Raw genomic sequence first — 25436 nt, 5'->3', positions numbered from 1 at the left:
AAAATGATGGACTTAGGTTTTTCCCCCTTTAGTAAAAAAAAGGTTAATTATTAATTCATACGACTAGACAAAGAATTGAGTTTATAAAAGTTATCAATATGTAGTTGAATTGTTCATTTCAAATGTCTTTTTATTTTGAAATAATTTCAAAAAAAGATTGTGGATCAACAAAAAAAAATTCTGGTGATAGATGCAATAAAAGATTGTGGATCTTTCATTATTCTTGATTATTGGTCATATGTAGAAGTATTTAGTTTGATTGTTAAGATTGCGAGTTTGATTACCAGTTTGATTTTTTAATGTACTTTTATCTTTTAAATTTCTACGAGTATTGATAATATGTATTTAACTTTCAAAATATGGATGAGGAATCTTCTGATTATAGTCATTTCTTTTTTTAAGATGTCTGAAATTCGAACCCTGAACCTTGCATATTTATGTATTGTCTTTACCAACTGAGTTAAGCTCACGGGGACTGACTATAGTCAAGTCGATTGTACTCTCGCTATTTCAACATTTAAATGAAACTTAATTTATTGTGAAAAAAGAAATCGAGGATTTTTCATCGAAAAAAAAAAATGAGGAACCACCCTTCTAAGAAACTGCTTATATTCTTTTCATTACGTTTAGACTTTAGATAGATATTTGCACATGGTGTTCAACCACCAAGGGGACACATATATAGTGCTGTACAGTACCTAACACAGCCAGCTTAGAGAACCATATATGTTGCTGTTACCTTTTTTTTCTTCCCTTCTTCTTATAAACAATGTATGTATTTCATTTTTATTTATGTGCAAGCATCAGCAAAGTTGAGTCATTAAAATTAATCTTCCTTATGGGATACTTAACTATGGAATTAGAATAATGCATGGTTTCTTACGATTTACAAATAACACTTACGTAAGTTGTAAATTCGCAATGATGACGAGGCTTTGATATTGAACTCTTACCCTTAATTAATTCAAAGTAATCCACAGATTTTACCAAAACAATTATCCACTAACTGTAACAATCAATGCGTCATATTTATGCAGTTGTTTCTTACTTGAACTATGAACGATGTTTCAAAGTTATCCATAGATGACTTCAACCAAACAATCATCCATTTTCTATAACAATCAATGCGTCATATTCTTGCAGTTGTTTCTAACTTGACTACTTTTGTAATATTCTCATTTCAAATCATTAGTTTAATTAAAGAAGAAGTTTAGTATTGAGTTTATGGTTTATTTTAGAAACACTAATTAACATGATATTAATCATTTTTCACTTTTCCTATTTTTACTATGCGAAAAAAATTATTGACAAAATGAAATGATAATTTATTCAAATACGATCACTTTTATTTTTGTTAGAGAAATACAATCACTTTCAAATAATAAATAAATTTGATCCTTTTATAAAATTTAGAATTAAGTGAAGGCAATTAGTTGATTTATTTTGTATATTTAATAATTGATTTCAATAACGTTAACCAATATTAATTTATGGAATCATACATTTGAGAGGTAGTCTAACCCTCGATGTCCAGCCGTCAACTCAATGATTAGTTTCATAACGAACTCAATTAACATTTTTTTAGTAGCAAGTGTTACTATGTTTTTTTTTTTTTTTTTGAGGAATTACTATGTTAATTTGTTAGTAATATCTGTCCTCCACCAATCCAACCTTATATCCCTACGAGCTCAAATGACCTAAGTTGTACGTGAAGAAATCTCAAGGCATCTACTAAAAGTCAAAATATCCTAATTAAAGTGGATTAAAAAATAACTCATTTATAATTACAACACAAGAATTTTTTATGAAAAAAGAAGAGTTGGATGCCCTACTACCAAAGATGTTTTCACGTCAAGTTGAACACACATTCTATGTAAGGTATTAATGGATCAACTCATTTCCAATTAAAATAATTTTCATTCGCATTACAATACAAAATTTAACATGTTAAATAATGAATGTAACAGTGTAAAAGGTGTGGTAGAGGACAACTAACAAATCATCGATGTATATAGTCTATAGACTCTAGATGGATAAAAGATTACATAAATTATTGGCTTAATTACACTTTTGGTCCTCGCATTTTGACCAACTCACGAAAATGATTCTGTCTCTTTTAAATTGAACAAAATCGTCCCGAAACTATCATGTTTTTGCAGTTTTAGTCCTACCTCCTATTTTCAAACTCCAGAAACGTAGAGAAATGGCAGTTTTAGGCAGTTTTAGACCCACCCATATGCTCAACCATGAAATCAACAAGGAATAAAGCACGTGGGTACAAGGAATCTACTCTATTCAGCAGACTAACCAAAAAACCCAAATTTGAAACATATCTTAGAAATTAGGGTTTTTTTGGTTAGTGTGTTGAATAAAGTGGATTTTTTGTACTCACATGCTTTATTCCTTGTTTATTTCATGGTTGAGCATAAGAGGTATGTCTAAAACTGTTATTTCTCTGCGTTTTTGGAGGATAAAATGGGGGGTAGGACGAAAAATGCAACAAAAATAATAATTGAAGGACAATTTTGTTCTGTTTTAAAAGGGCAGGACCAGTTTCGTGAGTAGGCCAAAACACGATGACCAAAAGTGTAATTATTATTTTATGATGAAAAGTGCCAAGTCACACAAGATTACGCAAAGTAAATATACCAAGCCCACACGTGAAGGTAAATAAATGGAATTAGCAAGCTAAATATACATCCCTCGATCAAGTCCAAGATTCCAATGGCAAAATCATGTTCACACTCACTTGTACTTGGCATTTCCAAAGATGCTATTCAATCCCACATTTCACACACTAACAAATAATGGAAAAGGGATCAATTCAAGCACCATGTTTATCATGGGTCCTACACGTCATATATGGAATAACCCAATCAATTAAAATTATCTAAATTAATTTGGTCAATGAAATTAAGCCAACCCTCATCTTACACATATACAATTATACAAGGGACCAGATCTAGCTGCCACATGGGTTACTATTTAATGCAATTGTTAAATTTCAATATTCCAAAAGTCAATTTTCTCTATTACTATCCTAATTACATTACCTCACCCTTATAAATATCAAAAACTCCTCACCCCTATAATTCTCCCTCGTCATTCCATTTGTATAAACACTTCAACATAAACATATGTATCTTCATCTTCTTACACACATAGAATTTTTTGATATTGTTCCTACTTTTTTGTTTGTTCCTCCTGATGACTGATTCTGCAGCTATAAGTTTTCTTCGAGGATTATTATAGTTTTTTTTTTTTTAAAGTTTTTGCCTCGTTAATTTTGTTAAAAAAAAAAATTAGCTAGTGCGTAAATTGGCTAGACCATTGTTGGAGAAATTCTGCACAAACCAAAAGACAAATATATATGGGAAATTGTTGCACATCGTCTTCGATGGAATGGGCCGGAGAGGATTGGGGATCATTGACATCAAAGCATAAGACTAGGATGAATTCAAGCAAAGTTTTTGATGAAGTTCATGGTTTGAGTTTGGGGAACATAGAGAAAGAGAAGCTTTTAGGTGCACTAAGAGCTTCTTCTGATGCTAATGGAAAGGTGAAAATAAAGATATCAAAGAAAGAACTTGCGGTATTGTTGGGAGAAAAAGAGAACCAAGGTGTTGGAAGGACAGAACATGCTTCTGCTGAACAGGTTTTGGTTGGTTTGTTAAATGCTAGAGATCATGTCAACCATGATGTTCATCATAGGCTATGGAAGCCTGTTTTACAAAGTATTCCTGAGCTTAATTAATTAAATTCAAAATTGGTGGTGGTGGGGTGTGTATAGTAGAAGTTCGTTGAGAAAAGTTTAGGAAGTTTGTACTTGTACAAAATCAGAACTAAGCTATGCTCAGCAATTATTTTATTTATTTTTCCATGTTTTCAGCTTGTATTTTCTTTGTAAGATATATAGAGCGATTGAGAATGTGTTATTTGTTTTAGTATCACTTCAAACACTTTTTACACTCACAAACAAATTGATTCTAATTTAGAATGTATAAAAAAATAAATTGGAATCAATAAAAGATTGATTGTGTTGAACATGTAAACAAGGAATTACATTTACAAGTATTTTTTTTTTTGACAAAATACAAGTATTTATATTAACTGAACTAAATAACCCAACTAATTTCTAGGAATATAAATTAACTTCTTTAACCAATTTTGGTCTAACAAAATTAGGGTGTCTTAACTCTTGTCTTAACTCGAAAAGAGTTAAGACATAATTACCAAACAGTGAAAGAGAGGTGAATCAAAATCATTATCTTTACCTTGATTTTATTATCTTTTATTTCTTTTGTGCAAACCAAATTTATGCTATGTGCATCCCCCAATTAACACATCATAATTCCAATTAACATTGTTAAGTAGAAATTTCATGATCCATGTAGAAACAAAATTATATAAATATTTTTACTTGACGATGATTTAGTACACTTGCTAAACTGGCAATCACCTCCCATGTGACATCGTATAATGCCATGGGAATTTATGAACAAATGGGAACAGATGGTGCAATTATTCACATATTATTCAATCTAATATATCTTTATTTGTTACTCGTACATATTGTGAAAGGAAACCATTGTGTTGTGCTAATAAGATGCATTGCCAATCTTGGCATATCTATTCAATTTAATCCTTCAAAAATAGGTGAAGATTTCACTCGTAATAAACTAAGACTTCCTTATTTTCGTTTCTGTCAACCTTGGGAGGTTTTTGGTTTGTATCCCCTCTTCTTGCAACTTTCTTTCCTTTTAACTTTTATATATGATAGGGTGTTACATCTCGTTACCTCTCTAGGCTCCCTCAATTATTTTTTCTTTTTTAAAAAAAAAGAAAGAAAGAAAGAGAGGATAAACCATAAAGTTACGCAGGACGAATTGATCAATAGAATGATGTTGATATGTTTGTTATATACGTGTTGTTTGTCAAGTTACAAAGTAATTACAAGTGTTTATTATTAACTATTATTATGATTCATGTTTGCAATCTCATTGGTTATGATACTAGGTAATTTACCAACAATGAATTGATTCAAGTGGTAATAAATTTAGAGTCCTTAAACAAGTAGACTCTTTAAACTCCTTCAAAAAAAAAAGTAGACTCCTTAAACAAGTGGTCTATGGTTCGATGTCTGACTTTTACATGTTCTTCAACGAAGATTAATCGCCGCTAAACGGCGTTGAAAACTTTGTACGAGAAGGTATAAATGGTAGTCCAAAATAAAAATAATATAAGGCAATAAAAAGTAAATACTATCACATGTGCAAGATCTCTTGGTAATATAAAATTTATAACTATACACAGTGAAGAAATAAAGCATTCATTTAGTGTCAAACATGTCGTAAAAAGTGGCGCAATATGTGTCGGTGAACTGATTGATCAGACATCTAAAACGTGGAAAGGTCCTTTGATCTATCATCTATTTGATCGGTACACCACAAATTTTATTCTGAATACTCCTTTGTTTCATCAAGTTACCATTGATACTTTGGTATGGTTATAGGATTTGTTCAGAATCCATTCGAGATACAACCCATTTAAAGAGATCAGAAAATTGGAATAATATATGGAAACATAAGGGGCCGCCAACGGTGAAAAAATTGGTTTGGAGGGTATGTCGTGATTATTTTCCTACACGTGCACGCATTAACAATAGAGGCTTTACATGCCCTTCTGTGTGTGTCATGTGCAGTGCCAGTGACACTAGTGAAGATGCATTACATGTTCTTTTTACTTGTCCCCCAACGATTTGAGTTTGGCAAGCAGCAAACCTATGGGATATGATGTAGAGCAAGCCGTGATTGATTCTGTTACTACGGTAGCAGTTGTGTTTCGTTTATTGACTCAACTTCAACCATCAGAATGTCCTTTGCTTGCATCCGTTCTTTGGAGTATTTGAAAGCGTCGTAATTTGAAGTTATGGCAGCAATTAAACGAAACAACATCACAAGTTTTTGAACGTGCAGTGCATCTATTAGAAGACTAAAAAGTGTTTCATTTATATTAAAATAATTTATGCATGATCTTAAATTATGATGAATTTATATTATAATTTGCAACTGTTTTTTTTTTCTTTCCAAAACGACTTTTAATTTGAGATTGACGGAGTAGTAATTGGTTTAGTAACCAGACCAAAACAAACGTACGGGTTGAAAGAAACCAACAAATTCTATAACAAAAAAAAAAGGTATATATCAATCTCAAATTAAACAAATGGATAAAACAGAAATAACTGATGAATAATAATATAGGAAAATTTTATTTTATACCCTTATATTGTGCCTTCACCCCTATAAATTAACAAAAATTCTAAGAGCTTGTTTGAAACCCTTCCTAAAAATTCTTTTTTAGTTTTTAAAAACTTGAAAATTAAAAACTTGACAATTAAAAACTTGTTTGCTAAACTATTTTTAAAATTACAGTTTTGGAAATTGTTTTGAATTTTTTATTTTTGGGGACTAAAAAACTAAAACATGTAAAAGGATAACCATTGTGAGAAGAGGACTTGTATATTTCAAAAACTGAAAACAAAAACTATTTCTAACATACACTAATTTTGCCATTTTTATCATTCAACTTTTTACACCTTAAGTTTTCACCTTCACTTTTAACTTAATTTTTTGACTTAATTGTATGTTTGGTCCCTTATATTTGTTTTAGGTGATATGTTAGGTTGCTATGTTTTAAACGTTTGAATTTGGTGTCTTATATTTTAAAAGTTTTAAGTTGTTTCAATATGTTACTCGCATTAAAATAAGTTAGTACTCCCTCCGTTTCAAAATACATGTCCAAGTCAACCACTTCACATATGCCAATGCACAATTTTGACCGTTAATATCTTTAATTATCTAAAGTAAAAAATTATAAAAATTTAATATTTTGAAAATATTTGTTGAGACAAATCAAACAACATCTTACATGCTAATATTTGTATTTATACATTTGTTAAAAAGTATGGTCAAAGTAAGTCAAGTGAATAGTGCACATTGCAAAAATTGGACATGTATTTTGAAACGGAGGGAGTATCTTTCTTCAGTTGGGCGTTTAGAGATATGAATTGAGAATATAAGTGTTGCAATTTAACTTATTGACAAAAAGGCCTAGCGGCGTAGCTTGTTGTCCGCTTGCCTTCTATTCAAGTGTAACTAATGTTGTTATACTAGAATCTATATATCCTGCTTTTATACTTATCGACAAAAAAAAAACGTTTTAAAACATTCTTTTTAGTGTTTATTTTATTATGTGGTGGAATAGATTAACTTATTCATCTGTGAGTAATGTTTTAGAACAACTTAAAACTTTTAAAACATAACAAACTAACTTAAAACGGTTAAAACATAACAGACCAACATAAAACCTTAAATAAACATAAGAGACCAACGCAAACACACTATTAAGCCTTACATAAGGGACCAACTCAAACACACTATTAAGGTTAGATGATGTTTCTTTCCAGAATACTCTAACCAGCATCCCCTATTCAAATTAATTTTTCAATAAGAAATCACTACCAGAAAACCGGTGATTAGCCACGGTTATTTAGCCACGGCACAGTGGGCATGGCTAACCTTTCATTTTGCCACAGTTAAAATTTCCATTTGCCACTGGTGTTACCGTGGCTAAGTGAACATTCCTAATTCTGATTTTCCCCCTCAATGAAAACTCGTTCCGCGCCCATATTTTCACTCTCCCTCCTTCATTAATTTTTTTAGTTCTAATTTATTAATTTATTCATTTCTTTCCCCCAAAAACATGAAACTAAAACAAAATATTTCACTTCCCCCAAATGAAACCCTAAACAAAGTTGAAGTTGCCATCTCTCTCTCTCTCTCTCTCTCTCTCTCTCACACACACCAACGATTCACAACCATCTCTCACACACCATGAAATAGCCGATCTCTCTCTCTCTCTCTCTCTCTGGCCGTTATCTTCTTTCCCCAAATCCATCAAATCTCTGTTGTTGAATCACCATGACCCCTGTTCTTGTTCTTACCGGTGAGTTCTGTTGATTTAGGTTTTTTTCCTCACATATTTAGGGATTTCTATGTTTAAGGTTTTGTGAATTCTGAAATTGTTTTTGACTTAAGGATTTCTATGTTTCAGGTTTTTGAAGATTAAGCTTGTTTTCTTAGTTACTCATTCGTAAAGGTTTGTAGATCTGGTTTTTTTTTGTTGATTTGAACCCTTTTTACTTTAATTTATTATTTATTTATAAAAAAATTTGATTGATACTGAATACTAACGTATGGATTTGTTGGTGATTTGAACTTAGATTTAAACTTATTATTATTCTTCAGTGAGAAATTATGATTTGAACTTAGGTCTGATCTTTGGTGATATTTTGAAATTAGATTTGAAACCCTCAAATTGATGATTTTGTACATGTTGACGTTATTTGTGAAATAAAGAATCAGCTATTGCTTGCACTCGAATTGCGATGTCTTTTAGATTTTTGTTCTCTATACCTGATTGTTGTTGTTGTTTTTTTATATAGGAGAGAACATATTTCACCCACTGTTGGTTGTGAATGATTAGGGAAAGGTATAAGATATATATAGAGGGAACATTTTCGTGTTTTGGTTTGTAGTTAAGGGCACTTCCGCTGCAGTCTGTTCTGTTTTTGAGAGTGATAGGTGCAAGTGTTTATTCATTTAGAGTGTTGTTGATGCATATTGGTCTGCCGGGTAAAATCACACCCTTAATGTACTCGGTAATAACATTCAAACCTGGGTGTGTTTGTAAGGTTGCCCCTCAAGTAAACCTGCTCATTATGACAGATGGATTGTTTTCACGTATCTGAATTCTTAATGAGATTGGTGCTCATCACATATCTGAATTCTTCTGCTGTTATCAATGCACTAATTTGAGGTTATCAATGAGATTGGTGCTCATCACATATCTGAATTCTTCTGCTGCTATTGGCATGGTATAATTTCGCATCAAGGATGGCTATTTGCTGCCATAGTTAAAGAGATGATTTTGCAAAATGTTCACAACCAATGAGAAATTTAATCTGAATTTGTTGTGGTAACGTAAATCTTTTAAAATAAACCCCATGTGCAAGGAACCCATCCTTCTCAATGTGATAATATTTTTGGTTATAAAAAAAATATAGTAAATTAAGTCATGACTATTTTGATACCGTCTAATGGCCTATACGTTATCATAAGATCTTCTTCAAATCAATTAACATGTCTATTTTGTATTATTGGTATTATGGTTATTTATGCCTTATATGGATTTGCCTTACTGATAGTTCTAGGACGGTAGACAGTCTAAGGTGTAATTGGTGCATGCCAATGTAATGTTTTATGGATTACTTTATATTTAGGCAATTATCAGTATGCCAAGTGTGCCTCATTTGTGTAGAAGCTGCCATATGCACTCATAATGTTGGATAAATACTTTGGTTTAAGCAGGCCCTGTTTTTATTTCAGTTCTTCCTTTGTTTGATGTACAATCAACCTATTGGGAACTCTTCTTAGTTATCTTATTATGTTATCATAGTAAAGTTTAAGTATGTTATATTATATATGATAATTAATAGTTAACTTTTTTGTATTGATTTTATTAGGAGCTACGATTAAAACGACCGGTATGTCGCAGTGAGGTTATTTTGTCAACATTAATAAATAAGCACGGAAAATTTGTGAGTGACGAAGGAAAAGTTATTGTTGTAAGTAAATTGATTGCATTTCTCTTTCATTTATCTTGTGTGTGAGGGCTTCAGTTTCAGCTATAGTTGAATTTGAATGAGTCATTGTTTTCTTTTCAATGTGACACAATATTTAATTTAAGAGTAATACTGAAATTGCATTATTTAATTATCAGTGCTTATGAAATTGCATCTAGTTGGGTCGCGAGATATAACATCACTCTTAATGTATATAGCCTGCTGTTTGGATATTTCATGGTTGTTAATTACCTGTTTTTAATAGGATAAGATATCAGAGAATTTGCTCAAAGATCAAGAGCGTGTTGCTACTTTAGGTGTTCCCTCAAAGATTAATGCTTATCCAGATGATGTTGTCGGAAAAGTGTTTGGAGCTGAGCATTCAGGTCGAGTGCGTGGATTAGGTGTTGGTGTTTGCCCCTCTAAGGTTTTTGGAACACGCAAGCATTTCTCTGAATTTGTTAATGTTGGTAGCTCTAGCCAAAATATTGAGGATTTGAAGAAGCAAGTACACACTTTAGGGGAAAAGTTAACTGGATATGAAGAGACTAAGGAGCAGCTTACACAAGCTCAAAGTCACTTGGCATTTCTCACCAACTTTTTGCAAGAAAAATTTGGCGATGAATTACCAAGTTTCAACCAAGGTATTTCTTCATAATAATCATATTCTGTGTTTCTGGTTTACATTGTAATTAGCATAATACAATTGTTGATCTTTAATTAACCAATGCTTTCTTTCATTTTTCCTTTACTTGACAGGTACCAGTTCTAGTAATTAAACCAATAAGGAACATGTTTTTTGGACTGCTAAATGAAGAACCCTGTTTGTATTTTTAGCTTCAGTAGTGAAAGTGTTAGTATATTAGTCTTGCTATAATATGTTAAAAATGTAATTTTGATTCCACTACATTTTATATGACTGTAACTTGTATTTTGATCCCTACATATTGCTTTAAGAAATTGGATCTTGACCTTGTTAGTTTAATGTCTACTTATATCCCAAGCAGTAGTATTGTTACTATTGTCTTTATATACTGTACTGCATTTTGGTTAGTATGCTGAAGCTGAAAAAATAGCAATTATTTTTTTTTTTAAAAAAAAAAACACTACTTAGCCACGGTTAGGCCTGTGGTAAACTGTATGTAAAACAGACCTTCTCCATTTCTTTTATCCATGAGTTAACCGTGGCTAGAAGAGCTCAAATCCGTAGCTAACACAATGTTACCACGACAAAATTAGCCGTGGCTAACACATGGAATAGACGTGGCTAAATTTTGGCGACGCCCTTGTTTGCCACGGTTGTGGCCTACGTGGTAACATTCGTTACCCACGGTTACACGATAGTTTAGCCACGCTTTTGACCGTGGTTAATCACCGGTTTTCTGGTAGTGAATGAACTTAATTCGATTTGATTTTTCAATAAGAAATGGGCTTAAGGTCTGATTGAGAAGGATGTTATGTCTTCAAGAATTCTGCTCTTTACCCAAACTGTTTTGCTCATTCCCAAAGTAAATTACCTTTTTACCCTTACGCAACTTAACATGCGCTAGTACAAAATGGTACGTGACTTAACGCAAGTAGCGTGACTTAACTTACGCTAGTGCAAACCAAACGCAACTTAAGTCACGTTGCATGACTTAAGTCACGCTAGTTCACCAAAACATACTATGTGTAGCGTGAGTTAAGTCACGCTAGTTTTAACACTAGCGTGAGTTAACTCACGCTGGTGCTGGTGCTATGCACGCTGCAGACTAGACCGGCAGTGGCAGTGGCAGTAGCTGCTGCCTTTTGTTCCCTGTTTAGTGAACATGCAATTATTCAATAATAATTTTGGTACAACCATTCATTGATTCAACCAGAACGAATAATTTAGAGAACGAATAATTTTAGAAACACAATTTTTACGAAAAATAATGTAAATGTCATAAATAAGCCTAGGCATGGCAATGGGGCGGGGTGGGGACGGGTTTTACCTTCCCCGTCTCCATACCCGATTTGAATATGCTTACCCGTTACCCTACCCATATCCAACGGGGATGAGAAATTGAATCTCATCCCCGTCCCCGACGGGTTCGGGTATCCCCGCCCATCCCCGTCCCCGCATTGAATAAATTTTTTTAATAAAAAATAGAAGTTTTTTTTCATCCCTAAGAGCAACGTTTTAATACATTATCCAACAATATGCTCACTATAACATTTGTTAGACGGATTAATTTAGTTGATCCTTTAAATATCAATGGTATTTTTTATTAAAATGACAATTGTCAAATAAAATAACATCACATATCATCATAAAGTAATTTTTTACAATTGGGACGGGTTTGGGTATGGGTTCGGGGTGGGTACCTATATACCCGTTACCCATCCCATACCCGTGTTTTGAAATCGGGGAAAACCCATACCCATACCCAAACCCAGTCAAAACGGGGAAAACCCGTCAAATTGGGTTTGGTTCGGGCGGGTAACCGCGGGTATGGGTTTTGTTGCCATGCCTAAATAAGCCCAACCGTGCAAATGTAAAAGTAGTACAACCAAAATGTCAAGAAAATACTACAAACATCCAAAAAGTCATAAAAAACAAGTCATAAACTAAAGACCCTACTGCTGCTCCTGCGGACTCCTAGACCTTCTCCTCGGAACCGGCTGCTGCTCAAACACGCTATAATCGGTACGGAGGCCCTCCAAAATGCCGAAGAAGAGTGGATTTGAAACCACCTCCGGAATCTGCATCGCATGCTCCACTCTACCTCTGATGCTGCTGATGACCTGCAATGGATCGGGAGGATGTCTGACCCACTCCTGGTCAACAATAATATCCTGGTAGACAAGTCTCGACATGACAATGTTTTACTTTGGAAATGAGCAAACATGTTTGGGTAAAGAGCAGAATTCTGTCTTCAATATATGCACCAAATAAGAAAGTGGAGAGGTGTAACTTCTTCTTGGGTAACAGAGTTTGTGAGAAGAAAAGCAAAACAAAATAAAAGTGGTAGAAAGGAAAAATAAAGTGAGAGAGGATAACCGTTAGATGAGAAGTCAAGAGAGATAGATAATTTAAAGGTTTGTGTTGGAGGAATGAGGCCGGATTAGATTTTGATTTTAGTTGTTGCTATTTATACTAAAAAATTAGGTTAAAGTTCTTTGTTAGAATACAAGAAAAGTTGTTGGCGGGATTGTAAGGAGATTGGAATTTGCATGTGTTGAAATTATCATCACTTATTTTTCTTAAGCCTAAAGACTTGAGACATCAGAATCATGCTCGTAATATGGAGACCAATATTAAAGTGGTGAAGGATTAGATGAAGTTGAAGTGGATGAACTTCATTCTTTTACATCTGATCAATTATTTTATTTATCTAATATTAATTGCAGTATGTCGTTGTGTTGGCTTAAACAAGGAGATACAAACTCCAAATTTTTCCACTCCATAATGTCTATAGTAGGAATATGATCAAATCCATAATCAACATTAACGATGATGGTGTTCACGTGGACAAAGTGTCTAATTTCTTGCAAATGTGTTCAATCATTTTAAGTCTGTCAATTTAGATAGACCAGGTGTGGATAATTCCAATTTTAAGTCAATCAGTTGTCAAGCAAGTGGTGAATTAGTGAGACCCTTCAATGAGCAGGAGGTCAAGAAGGAGGTTTGGGAGTGACGGTTACAAAAGTCCCGGACTAGATGGTATAGACCTTGGTTTTCTTAAATAGTTATGTTTAGAGATTAAAGTAGACTTTGTGAGACTTTTAATTGGATTCCACAAGAATGAAAAGTTAGTTAAATGGTCAAATTGCAATTTTATTTCTATGATTATGAAAGTTGTTAGTCCTTAATGATTGTATGATTTAGGCCGATATCACTGGTCGGGTATATGCACAAAGTGTTGCCAAAAGTTTTAGTCAAGATATTGAAGTTGGCTGTCGATCGTTGAAAGAGGCAAATATTAGATTAAAATATTATTCCTAATGAGGTGGCGAGTGAGGGGAGAAAGTCAGAGAAGGAACTCATTGTGTTTAAAGTTGATTTAAGGCTTGAAATTCAATTGAGTGGGAGTATCAGGACGTGGTCATGTCCAAATTGAATTTTACACTCTTGTGGAGAAGATGATTACAATGTATGTTAGTTCGGCATCAATTTTAGTGTTAATAAATGGTAATCTAACCGATGAATTTAAGTTGAAATGGAGGTTGCAAGAAGATGATCTTTTCTCATTGTTTCTGTTTTTGAGTGATGTTTTGAAGGGTTGAATGTCATGATAAATGTTTGAGTTGAGGCTAAGTTGTTTATCGGGTATAAGGTTGGTTGTTCATTAGATTGTAAATTTCTAGTTTGTAGTTTGCTGATGATACTCTAATTATGGGAGAGAAAAGTTGGGATAATATTAGGGCCTTGACATCTAATCGTATTATTTTTTAGCTTATTTCAGGGTTAAAAGTAAATTTTCATAAAAATATGTTGGTGGGTGTGAATGTGACTGATTCTTAGTTGACAGAAGTTTTTGCGGTTCACAATTGTAAAATTGATCGGGCCTCTTTTTGTATCATGACCTTTCTATAAAAGGTTAAAAATGTACTAGTAGTAATTCTTTCAAAAAAAACTTATCCTTCTTTCACAAGTTAGTTAAGGTTAAAAAACACATGAATGTATATAGGTAAACCTAATCGTACATAGAACCGTCTAAGCAAACAAAAATGTACTAGTAGTAGTAATTCTTTCAACAAAAACAAATAACAATAACAATATATTAATGGGAAGTGATAAACAAGGTTTGTATAAAGTATATTTCACCATACTTAAAATAGGTTAATATTAACCAAGAAAAATACTCCAACCTTATGAATTAAATGCATGAGTGTGATAAATAAACGAAACTGGTAGGAGTAACACCTCTATTCAACTTCCAAATAAAAACATATCCAAAAAACCGACCTTAGTAATAAATGTCTCCATCTAACCAACTGCCACATGAGTTAGCGCCAACAACACAAAACACAAACACAAACATAAACCTTTTCAACACGCACAAACATAAACACAACATGTCTTTTTTATAGCATAGTTGTCTCTCACACGCGTGACTCGTGTGAAACTAGCTTGTATTGTCAAAAAAGTAGTGAAAGAATGTGAAGTGCATTTGATGAGTGTAAATGTGGTAGTTATGCTCATTGTTAATGCTAGTTGTGTGGGACCCTCTTCTCTCTCTCTCTCTCTACATACAGCTATTACTGCAATGAGTAATGATATTTTGACATCCATTTGATGACAACTTTGTTGACAACCTTGTTTTTCTCACTTTTTATTGGTCAAAAACAATGGAGAGAGAAAAAGGAAGAGAGAGGATAACAATATCATGTGAGTATGAGAGAGAAAGTTGTCCAAAAGTTGTCAAAAAATGGTTGTCAAAATATCATTTCTCTTACTGCAATAGTCCCCACTCACTTTTGAACCTTCTTCAAAAGTGATCTGATGATACTATTATGCTAGTTTTTCTTCTTCAAATGCATACATTTACCTTTTCATTCTTTCTTTGAATGCTTTAACTTTTCTACTGTTGAGGGTATAAAGCAGCTCAAAATGTTGTTCCTGTTCATTCTTCTTCTTTGTAAGTTCTCTTTGTATCTTAATTGTTCAAAATGACATTTTTTTTTATTGATCTGTGTGTGTGATTGTTATGGAATGTTGTGTTGGTTTATTTTGGTGGGAATTCAAGTGGGTATGGTGATTTCTGAAGTTGGTTTTTTTTGTTTTGAGGAGTAGTGTTGATGTTTTGAAAATTGAGCATGATTGTGTTTGGTTGTGTAAAGTTCATTGCTTTGTTGATTATTAATGATGTAATTTTGTTTATTTATATGTTTTATGAACATTACTTATGGGCATTGTTCTCTGTTTTTTGGTTTTTCTAATGCTAATCTGTACTAATGTTTCTTATAATGGGGTAGGATGGCTACTATTAGGGTTTTGAAAATGTTGTACTTTTTTATTTCAAGAGATAATGTTGTGGGGGGGAAATAAATATAGGGTCATTCTTGAATTTTGGTTTCAAATTAGCTGCTGGTGCTAATTAAGTGCAAAATTATACACACAGGGTCTGTTTGGATTGACTTATTTGAGGTTATCTACTGACATAAGCACTTGTGCGATTGTTTGGGAGAACTTATGAAAACAGCTTATGACATGTTCATAAGTTGTTTTCAGCTTATTTTCATAAGTTTTCCATGATAGCTTATGAAAACAATTTACAGCTTATATGATAACAATTTAACTTTCTTTTATCCTTTGTATAGAAATAGCTGATACATAAGCGTGTATCATGATAAACACTTATGCTTTAAGCTGAATATTAAGCTGTTAATCCAGACAGGGCCTTATTGTACAATAGATGTTTGTGTAGTTATTTTTTGTCTTTGATCATATTGACTAGGGAGCTTCTGTGATCTAGCACTTGTTGCGTCGTCAAATTATAATGGTATAGCTGAGTCCATAAAATTGGAGATTCGGTCTTACAATGTTCGGCACCCACTCATATCCCACAACTTTAAAATGCTAGAGTTCATGAAGTATAATTGTATATTGAAGTTTACTTTAGTCATTCTTAGAACTTTGTTTTCTCTTATTCGTATTTTGGCACAGGTGCTCGTGAATCCCATAGTAGTAGAGTCGAGCATGCTGAAGGTCCCGTTCAACTGGATAACCGCGTGGGTTCCATGTTCCCCAAGATTGCGCCACTTGGTGCTCCGCAAGGACCGCAGCCCTTTCTTCCTCTTCTTGCGCCTTCACCAATGACTCCATTCACCAATATCTCTATCCCAAAGTTATCAGGTCATTTCCTAAATAATTTCTCCGGTCATTTTGTATTTTCAATGGCTATCTCTGTTTCTCACTGTCTTTGTCGATATATCTTTCAGGACTCTGCACTTTGAACTTCACTGCTGCTAAAAGTTTGTTAAGTGTGACAGCAATTGATTGCTGGGGATTTTTTGCACCTTTTGTGGCTAATATAATGTGCTGTCCCCAATTGGAAGCCACTGTCACAGTTCTCATCGGTCAATCCAGCAAACATACCAATGCACTTGCCTTAAATGGGACTGTTGCCAAACATTGTCTTTCAGATGTGGAGCAGATTTTGATGGGGCAGGGTGCAAGTGGTGATCTGAGGCAAATATGTTCCATTAGTTCTTCGAATCTCACACAGGCATCTTGTCCGGTAAAACATGTGAATGATTTTAATAACATGGTAGATACTTCTAAGCTGCTTCTTGCTTGTGCGGACATTGATCCTGTGAAAGAATGCTGCTACCAAGTTTGTCACAATGCTATATTAGAAGCAGCTACAGCAATTGCATCAAAAGGTTCTCATATTTTGGACGTAGATGCATCACATGATCTACCTGAGCATTCACTTCGGGTCAATGATTGTAGAAATATAGTACTCCGGTGGATAGCTAGTAAGCTTGATCTGTCTCATGGCAAGAAAGTTCTCAGAGGACTGTCTAATTGCAAAATGAATAAAGGTTTGTTTGAGTAAAATCTTTTATTTTTCCATTCGAATGATGCTAATCCTTCTGGCTCCTTAATGACCTTTTTTTTTGGCTTAAATCTTCTCTTTTTGCCAGTTTGTCCACTTGTTTTGCCTGACGCGAAGCAAGTTGCCAAGAGCTGCGGCAATGGGATAAGTAACCGAACAGCATGCTGTAATGCGATGGAGAGCTATGTGTCTCACTTGCAGAAGCAGAGCTTCATCACAAACTTGCAAGCTTTGGATTGTGCAGAAACATTGGCAATGAAATTAAAAAAGTCAAATGTCGCTGATGATGTTTATAGTCTTTGTCACATAAGCCTTAAGGATTTTTCCCTACAAGGTTTGGTTTATTTCTCTCTTCCCATCAGTATGCAACACAATAACACTTGATACCTATAATAGTTCTTGTCTGATGTTAATGTTTCATTTTTTCACCCCGCTTGTTTAACTTGGTGTGGTGATCAACATTGTGGATGCTTCAGTTGCAACTCAAGGTAACTACATATTGCTGTATACTATGTCAATATATACCATTTGCATGTAGTATGTACCACCTTTTTTGTTTGTGGGAGTGTTGGACTGAGGTCAGAGAGAAAAGGGACGCGTAGGGGTTTTAAGTATATGATTGATTTCAGTTGTGGAAAAAAAAAAAAAAAAAAAGAGACCTCCAACCAGTCCCTGGAAAATATGCGGAAGGACGCGTTTTCACATTGTGCGGTTCCTGAAATGTGTATATTTAGTCCTTTTGTGAAGAAGGTTCTGTGGCGTTTAAATTATCTGCATGTATGGCACGTTAACTTGCTTACACGGCACCCACGTGGCCCATATTATTTTCTCACATGGATTGGACACTCATGTTCCCTACCTTTCTTGGACTGCACTTAGCATCGCCAGACTTCTTTTTGTTGAAGCATTAGTGCTACAAGACTTGGTAGAAAAAAAGTATCAATATCTGAACTAATTTAATCCCTCTTTTACTGGTTATCCTAAGAGCCATTGTCCCTTTCAAGCATTTGTATTTATAAACCGTTACCATTTCATAGATTTCATTATTGGTAAACCATTTACTGTCATTTGTTTGTCAAAATAAGAATCATCCATCACTAAATTCTTTAGTACATTGGAAATGTGTTTTCTTCTGCCTCTAGTTCTTATCTAGCTTGATTAAACACGATAGTCCTTAAACCCATAAAAATATCCCACCTTCAGGCCGTTAAATCGATCACTTTTATACATAGTCTACCTTTTTTGGACCATATCTGAATCATCAGAAGCACCGGTCTCGTCAAACTTTAACTTGATGTCATTGTGCAACTTCTTCCCCCCAAAACTCGTACGAATTAAGAGACAAAATTGCTACAATTAATAGCAACCCTTATGTGAGAGCATGTTATGCCTCTAGCACAACCAAATTATTCTCATAAGATTTTTGTAACAGAAGCAAAATGACCCTTGTTGCTAGAATCTTTGAACAACAACATCATGCACTTAGCAACCTCTTCTTGTCCGTATTCGAACATTGGCACGAGTAAAGAAGCACTGTCGAAGTAAGGAACGACATAAGATGAGGGGTGATTGTAGGGTCGGGATCTTGAACATCATTCTCATGGATCTTTTTGGATCAAGTTAGTGCCAACTGAGCAAGGTAAGTGTAACGTGCAGATCTGTGAAATGTCATGGAGCCAGCTTGACAGAAGGACTAAGTGTCTCTAAGTTATACTCTTAAAAAACTGCATAACGTTTATTTCCCCGTGGAGGATTAAATATTTTGCCAAAGGGACTGCTTCGGGGAATTTTTTTTTTTAAAATATTTACTTTTCATATGCATTTTTATTTATTTGAACATTCTTCAAATAAGTCATTGAGTTACTATTTAATGTGATATTTCATTAATGTTGTGCTATGAATTGACTTGCTATGTTATCTTCCCTAAACAGAGTATGGTTGTCTATTACCTAGCTTGCCTTCAGATGCTGTTTTTGACAGTACTTCTGGTGTTACCTTCCTTTGTGATCTAAATGACAATATTCCAGCTCCATGGCCTTCTACATCTCAACTAGCTGCTTCATCATGCAATAAATGTACGTATATACCCTTTTTAAGTGCAAACTGCTTTATTTTTATTTAATTATATTTGATTCAATTAATAGAGAAAAAAAGAGTAAATGAAGAAGAAATCCTAGATACTTTTTGGAATTCTTTTTTTTATGGTTTCACAATTTCTGTTTTTATTTATTTATATGTGAAATGTTCTATTTCTTTTTAATTTTTTTGACAACTCTACCTTATTAAAACTGCAGCTGTCAACATTCCTGCTCTTCCTGCAGCAGCATCGGGTCAAAGTTGTAAGAGAACCTTTTCAACTTATGCTGCTTATCTATGAAATTCTTATATATTATTTGATCTATTAACATATGCTTGTCACAGCCATTAGGAGTTTAAAATGGTCTCATGATCAGCTCAGTTCTAAGATTATGTGGATTGGAATCGCTAACCAAACCCAACTATAATAGTCTACTGTTAAAAAGGAATTACTTGCATGTGCACCTTTTATTTTGCTTAACCATTTGGTTCTTAGGAGAGAGCAAGTAAAGTCTAGTCAATGATTGTTTCAGTTAGTGATCGAATTTGAGGACTTCCAATCAATTTAAATTTAATTTAAGCTCATTAATCAACCGATATGTGCACTTGTTATAAATAAAAGTTTATATTTTATAGGTTTCATTTGGTAACTGGCAAATCATGGCCAAGATCTAGTTGTTATTTTTTAACTGTAGGGGGTTTTAATTTGAGTAACATGGCCATACTTTGGGAGATGGATTTGATTTTGTCAGCCATCACTGCAATTAATAATTTTAATTGTTGTTGAAAATCGATCGTTGAGATTATGAAACCATAATTAGTGGATATACAAAGGAAGGTAACACCAGAAGTGATCCATAATTATGAACCATGAATGTGATCCATCTAGTCTCTATCAAACACCTTAGATCAGCTTTTTTGGAAGAAAAAAAAATATTGACTGACTGCAGTGACCGAAAGAACTAATGGACTGCATAAATTTGGTTATTTATGTTTAGATACTTCCTCTAGTCGCATATATAAGAAAAAATTGGTGTTTTCTTTGGTCCTAATTATAAGAAGTCATAAATTTAAAGTACTAATTGCTGAAATTAGTTTTGTTTACATGTTTACTAGAAATGCATTTGTTCCTCATACAAGTTGGTATGGAAATATTAACATTAGAGTTAAATTTTGAAGAAACTTTAAAAATTGCAATAAATGAACCTCATTAGTCTAAATGATTTTATTTTTCATTATATGCAGGTCTCTACAGTCGTCACGTGCTAATATTCCTTCTTGTCAATTTATTCTTTCTCGTCATGGCACTCGTGTAATTTATGAGAGCATCCTTGTTAGTTAGATGCAGCTTTCCTAGTCCTTCAACAATAAGGGCTTTTGGATGGGCGTTGATGTCAAAGATTAATTATATTCAAATGTAGCTGGTTTTATGACAGAGATCTCAAATTGGAGGTGAACCCCACTATGTGTTCTGATCTTCTTGATTAATGATTATTGTGTGCTTTGTGTAATAATTTTTTTGTATATAAGAAATTTAGAAAGCATAGGTTATACAATAACCTGTCAAGATTGAGATGTATACCTGAATTGATGTTGAAGGTGGTTTTGTAATTAGTGGTTAGTTTTGTTCTGTATTGTTTAATGAATTTACTTCAACCGGTGAAGTTATTTTTGGATATACAAATGTTAGTAGCAAAGATCGAAACCTTGGATTTCCTACACGTAATTTCGTGAGTTGAGAGTGAGGAAATCCTTGATCCTTAAAAATTACAAGCAGGGAGTGATGAAGTGTATGAAAGAATGTGGTTGTATCATTTACTCAGGGAATTACGGTCTCCATATTTGAGTAACATAAACATGTAGACAGATGCATTGAAATCACATGCAGTAATTGCTGACTTTAGCGGAGAACGGATTAAACTCAAATCTTAAAGAGGTGAAGTGGCTATGGAGTTTCTGTCCAGATGTGCAGGAACTTTGCCGCAAACATTCCGGTGGGAGGTTTTTTTCGAGTATGTCACCAGTTTTGATGTGCCGTGTCAAAAATTATTGTCCCGAAAGCAAAACCAGGGAAAACCTCCGGTACAACCTGATATCATGTTTGCTCTTCAAAGTTTATACAGCTGCGTGTTTATACTCATGCAGTCGAGACCCGAACACGTTGGAGTGTTACAAATAAGGCAAAGAAAACTAAAATAACCAAAACAAAATAAGATGATTTTTACAAGAAATTATATACCAACCCCTATTTGCTGTGATTATCCATCTGTCTAAAAATTGCTGCTTACCTCAAGCTTTTGTGTGCTACCAATCTTAATTGTAAATAGTAAGTAAATTATTATCCCAACCGTCTCATTGTGATTGTAGATGGCAGAGGAGGTGCAATGAGAGTAACCAAAGTGCGTTTTATTATAACAAAAAATGCTAGCAATAGTCTCTCTAACACTTTCTTTGTATTGGATGAAATTAATGTAGATTCCACACTTTGGAATTGGATCCGGCAAAAAGTGATGTGATCCACATTGATTTCATCTTATGAGAGAGCTTTGAAAAGAGAGTGTTGTTATCGCTCTTTCCACTATGACATAGTTAGGTGTATCTATTGAATTGGTATGCCAAGTGTGAGTAGTAGTACCGCAATAAATAAAAAATGAATGCTAAACAAGTTATAATTGAGGGACTAAGAGTTTGAGTGAAGATATAATGTCTAATTTCGGTTGTTCTTAGTCTAATACGATATTCTTCAGCTCCTCTCATGACTCAACATCTTCAAATTGAAACTATGGAAGAGTAAATGTGGTATACGAGGGGAAAATAGAATAGCATAAAAGAATAACGACTCCCGTAAAAACCAAAACTAAGAAAGGCATTGAAATAAAGGAAATGTTAACGAGTGCCCCCGGGGCACTCGTTATGGACTATAAATAGCAAGTATTTATAAAAATACATGTAATCAATGCATTGGAAATCGAAATGTTTGACTTTTTTAAAGAATAATTGCTTGTTTTTGTTGAAACAAAATGTGTTTAACAATGACCTTAAAGAGTTTTGATGATAACAAGGTATTAAAAATTGTAAATTGGACTAGCTAATATTTGTTCAAGTGTACAGGACCATAGTTAAAAATTGATATCATACAAAGGTTCAGAATGAGCAAATAAAGAGCGAAAGAAACCAACGAAATTGAAGCTTAGATGCTCCTGAAGGCAATTTGCTCCTGAAGACGAAAAGCGCTCCTGAAGTCGAGTGCTCCTGAAGACTAGTGCTCCTGAAGACTAGAGGTCTTAAGTACCACGTCATCATCAGAAGCAACATCATCAGAAGCTGCCTCATCAGAAGCCATTTCACCAGAAGCTGAAGATCAACTGGATTTGCAAAATTCAAGGATTCAAGAGTTGTTTCATGGATCGAAATTCATCAAAGGACAGCAGAAGACTAGTGGAACATTGCAACGGTCATTTCAAAGGTATTTGAAGGCATTTGCTTGCAATATGAACGAAAGCGTTGACATTGTACTTTGTACGAACTGTACAACCACCTTCTCCACTACTCTGTTTTGTGTCCACGCTACAAGACAAGAAAACAGCTCCAGAATACGGCTTCGCCTGCAAAGATGTTCCTTTGGATTAGGAATGGATTTCAAATTGGTTCTTCATAGGACAACAACCAAATCAGGCAAAAGATCATTGGTGAAAGATCAAGCTTCAACAACGACTCTTTTGATGTGCTGGCAATTTCACAACGTCTCTTTCACACCTCTATATAAAGGAGTGAAGACTTAGAGTTTTGGTAATGCTGGACGAAAGACTCTCAACATTTTTACAAGTGCCAAACCTCTGTTGAAATTGTTCTGCATTCACTTAGAATTTCTGTCTCTCAAGTTTTATCTTAGAAATTCTTAAGTCTTAGAGTCTGTATCGGATTTGTTTTGTGAGCACCTCTGATTGTATATCAAGTGTTCAATTTCAAACATTATTCTTTGTAATCTTGTTTGTTTAGAAGTCTCTTGCAGTTGTGCTTGAGCATAGAAGTCTCTTGATTGTGTTCTTGAGCATAGGAAGACTCTTGCAAAGTGTGCTTGAGCAAAGGAAGTCTCTTGCTGTGTGTTTGAGCAATTGTAATCAGATATTACATCCTAGTGAAATCTCCTTGGAAGTGCAAGGGGGACTGGACTACTTCCGGATTGTGGAAGGAACCAGTATAAAGAGTGTTTAAAGAGTGCCCCGGAGCACACGTTAACAAGACTCTTGAAATAAAACCGGTCGCACAAAAGGAACAATTAATTGATCTATTAGTACATAATCCTCCCTAGTTTTTGCATATCCATTAATTGGTCTGTCGAGGTGAACCAGCTACTAGTACAGTAAGTACCTTTTTTTTTTTTTTGAGAGAAGTACAGTAAGTACCTAACAGTCAAAGGAACGCAAAGAAAAACCAAGTTCTAACACTAAAGACGTACAAACGTACTCGACCACACGATGCCAATTATGATGTTTAAAAAAGTTGTTTGTAATATAATCACATGTTACTAAACTTTAGTCAATTAATTTCCTCAAAAAAAAAAAAAAAACTTTAGTCAATTAAATTGTAGGTGTGTTAACTTTTAGACCATCTTTTTGAGTGGTACCTAGGGAAAATATAGTACAAAGAGATTTTTTTTGAAAGTACACGACAAAGAGAATAAAAATTACTACCTCCGTCCCGGTATAATTGACCTACTTTGGTTTTTCACACAAATTAAGAAAAGTGTATAAATAAAGAGGAAAGTGGAATATATTGTATTGGGAATGAAAAAAATAGTATTATTTAGTGTTATATTGTATTGGAAATGATGAAAGTTGTATTGAAAATTGAAATGGATCAGTTATTTTGAGACACTTTTTTTTAGAAAATGGGTCAGTTATTCCGGGATAGAGGGAGTACTACTATAGTTAAACTATTCTAAAACTACTCTAATCATTCATTTTCTTGGTAATGATTACAATCGCAAAATTCTTATTTATAACGTCCGTTTAAACAAAGAGAAATGCTAAGGATTCTACTAATATAAATTATGTATAATTTAAAGTATTTTTTTAAAGGTTGAACATTAATTTTCCTAAATATATTTGTTATTATTGGAATGCTTAATATGTGCTTTTACCCTTAATTTTTTTTATCACAGACTCGTTCTAATAAATTTATATAGATTCTTCTAAAAAAAATAACAACGGGACTTGTAGTCCTTAAATCACTTGAGCCTAAATATATGGATCTCATGTCGGGGTCATAACAATTTGTTTGATTGTGTTGGGGAGTCCTAGGAAGTAAACGAGCTAATGCTTCATGATCACAAAAGAGCGAAACATCACATATTCATCTAAAATCTTAATGTTATGACTTAACCACTCATACTTGAAACTCTACAATTTTTCTGTCAAGTGTTACTTCCCACCTCCTATGACAAGATCCAACGAAAAATCCATCTTCCGCTTCTCTCACCAAGTCGAACTAGGGCTCCAATACCACTTGTTGGGGAGTTCGGGGTCCAGGGAGAAACAACTCGCTAATGCTTCAGGATCAGAAGAAAGGCAAACACCACATCTCCATCCAAAACGTTAAGGTATTATGTATATGGATCACCTCCAACATTTTACTTATTCATAGGTGATGTGGGACTTCACCACTCACGCATTGAACCCAACAATCCACCCCTTAAATGTGAGTTCCCACTTCCTGTAACAGGACACTGAAACCACTTGTCGGGGATCCGGTATCACGAGAGAAACAACGGGTAATGCTCCAGCCTCCAAGACCATAAGAATGGAAGACACCACATATCTATCCAAAATTTTAAGGCATTAGGTATTTTTTTTTATAAGCCAAGAGCAAAATGACATCAAAAAGAATAATGTCCAACTAAATTGGTACCCTATTCTAGTCTCTTGCCAATTGCTCATATATATTATTAAAAAAAGGAAAAAATTACAGGAAAAACTGGGGGGACATAAAACCTGACCCAGTCAACAACCCTAACGGGCTAAACCAAAAACTAAAAAATAAAAATCCCAAAAGTGGATTCAACCTTAAACATTTGTAACAATTAAGCTCAGGTCTAAATTTTGGCGAATGAATCAATCGTCAACACGAAATCGGATCACGTACCATCAACT

The 25436-nt window shown here is 34.0% G+C and overlaps 3 protein-coding genes across 4 annotated transcripts; all 3 read left to right on the top strand.

Annotated features, from left to right (window-relative positions):
- The first annotated feature begins 2638 nt into the window (after positions 1-2638).
- On the top strand, positions 2639-3944 carry LOC146944574 (uncharacterized). The gene has a single exon (XM_085742935.1). It carries the CDS (start codon positions 3371-3373, stop codon positions 3752-3754), a length of 384 nt encoding a protein of 127 aa, XP_085599061.1. The 5' UTR covers positions 2639-3370; the 3' UTR covers positions 3755-3944.
- Positions 3945-7530: 3586 nt separating this feature from the next.
- On the top strand, positions 7531-10667 carry LOC146944573 (uncharacterized). The gene is made up of 6 exons (XM_085742930.1): positions 7531-8004; positions 8113-8157; positions 8504-8935; positions 9584-9685; positions 9948-10326; positions 10442-10667. Exons 3-6 carry the CDS (start codon positions 8885-8887, stop codon positions 10459-10461), a joined length of 552 nt encoding a protein of 183 aa, XP_085599056.1. The 5' UTR covers positions 7531-8004; positions 8113-8157; positions 8504-8884; the 3' UTR covers positions 10462-10667.
- Positions 10668-15120: 4453 nt separating this feature from the next.
- Positions 15121-20968, top strand: LOC146944572 (putative GPI-anchored protein At1g61900). Of its 2 annotated transcripts, XM_085742933.1 has the most exons (8): positions 15121-15285; positions 16314-16502; positions 16589-17194; positions 17297-17542; positions 17685-17696; positions 19140-19283; positions 19503-19547; positions 20530-20968. In XM_085742933.1, the coding sequence occupies exons 1-8, from the start codon at positions 15258-15260 to the stop codon at positions 20598-20600; spliced, it is 1341 nt and encodes a 446-aa protein (XP_085599059.1). In that variant the 5' UTR covers positions 15121-15257; the 3' UTR covers positions 20601-20968. The 2 variants fall into 2 exon arrangements, with proteins under 2 accessions (XP_085599059.1, XP_085599060.1); XM_085742934.1 differs by lacking the exon at positions 17685-17696.
- The last annotated feature ends 4468 nt before the right edge of the window (positions 20969-25436 follow it).

The sequence above is a fragment of the Medicago sativa genome, chromosome 2 (genome assembly GCF_051527215.1).
Source record: "Medicago sativa cultivar Bolivia chromosome 2, Bolivia_mono, whole genome shotgun sequence".
In the NCBI taxonomy this organism is placed as follows: Eukaryota; Viridiplantae; Streptophyta; class Magnoliopsida; order Fabales; family Fabaceae; genus Medicago; species Medicago sativa.
The sequence above is the reverse complement of the archived record's forward strand: the minus strand, read 5'-3'. Positions and strand labels throughout refer to the sequence as shown.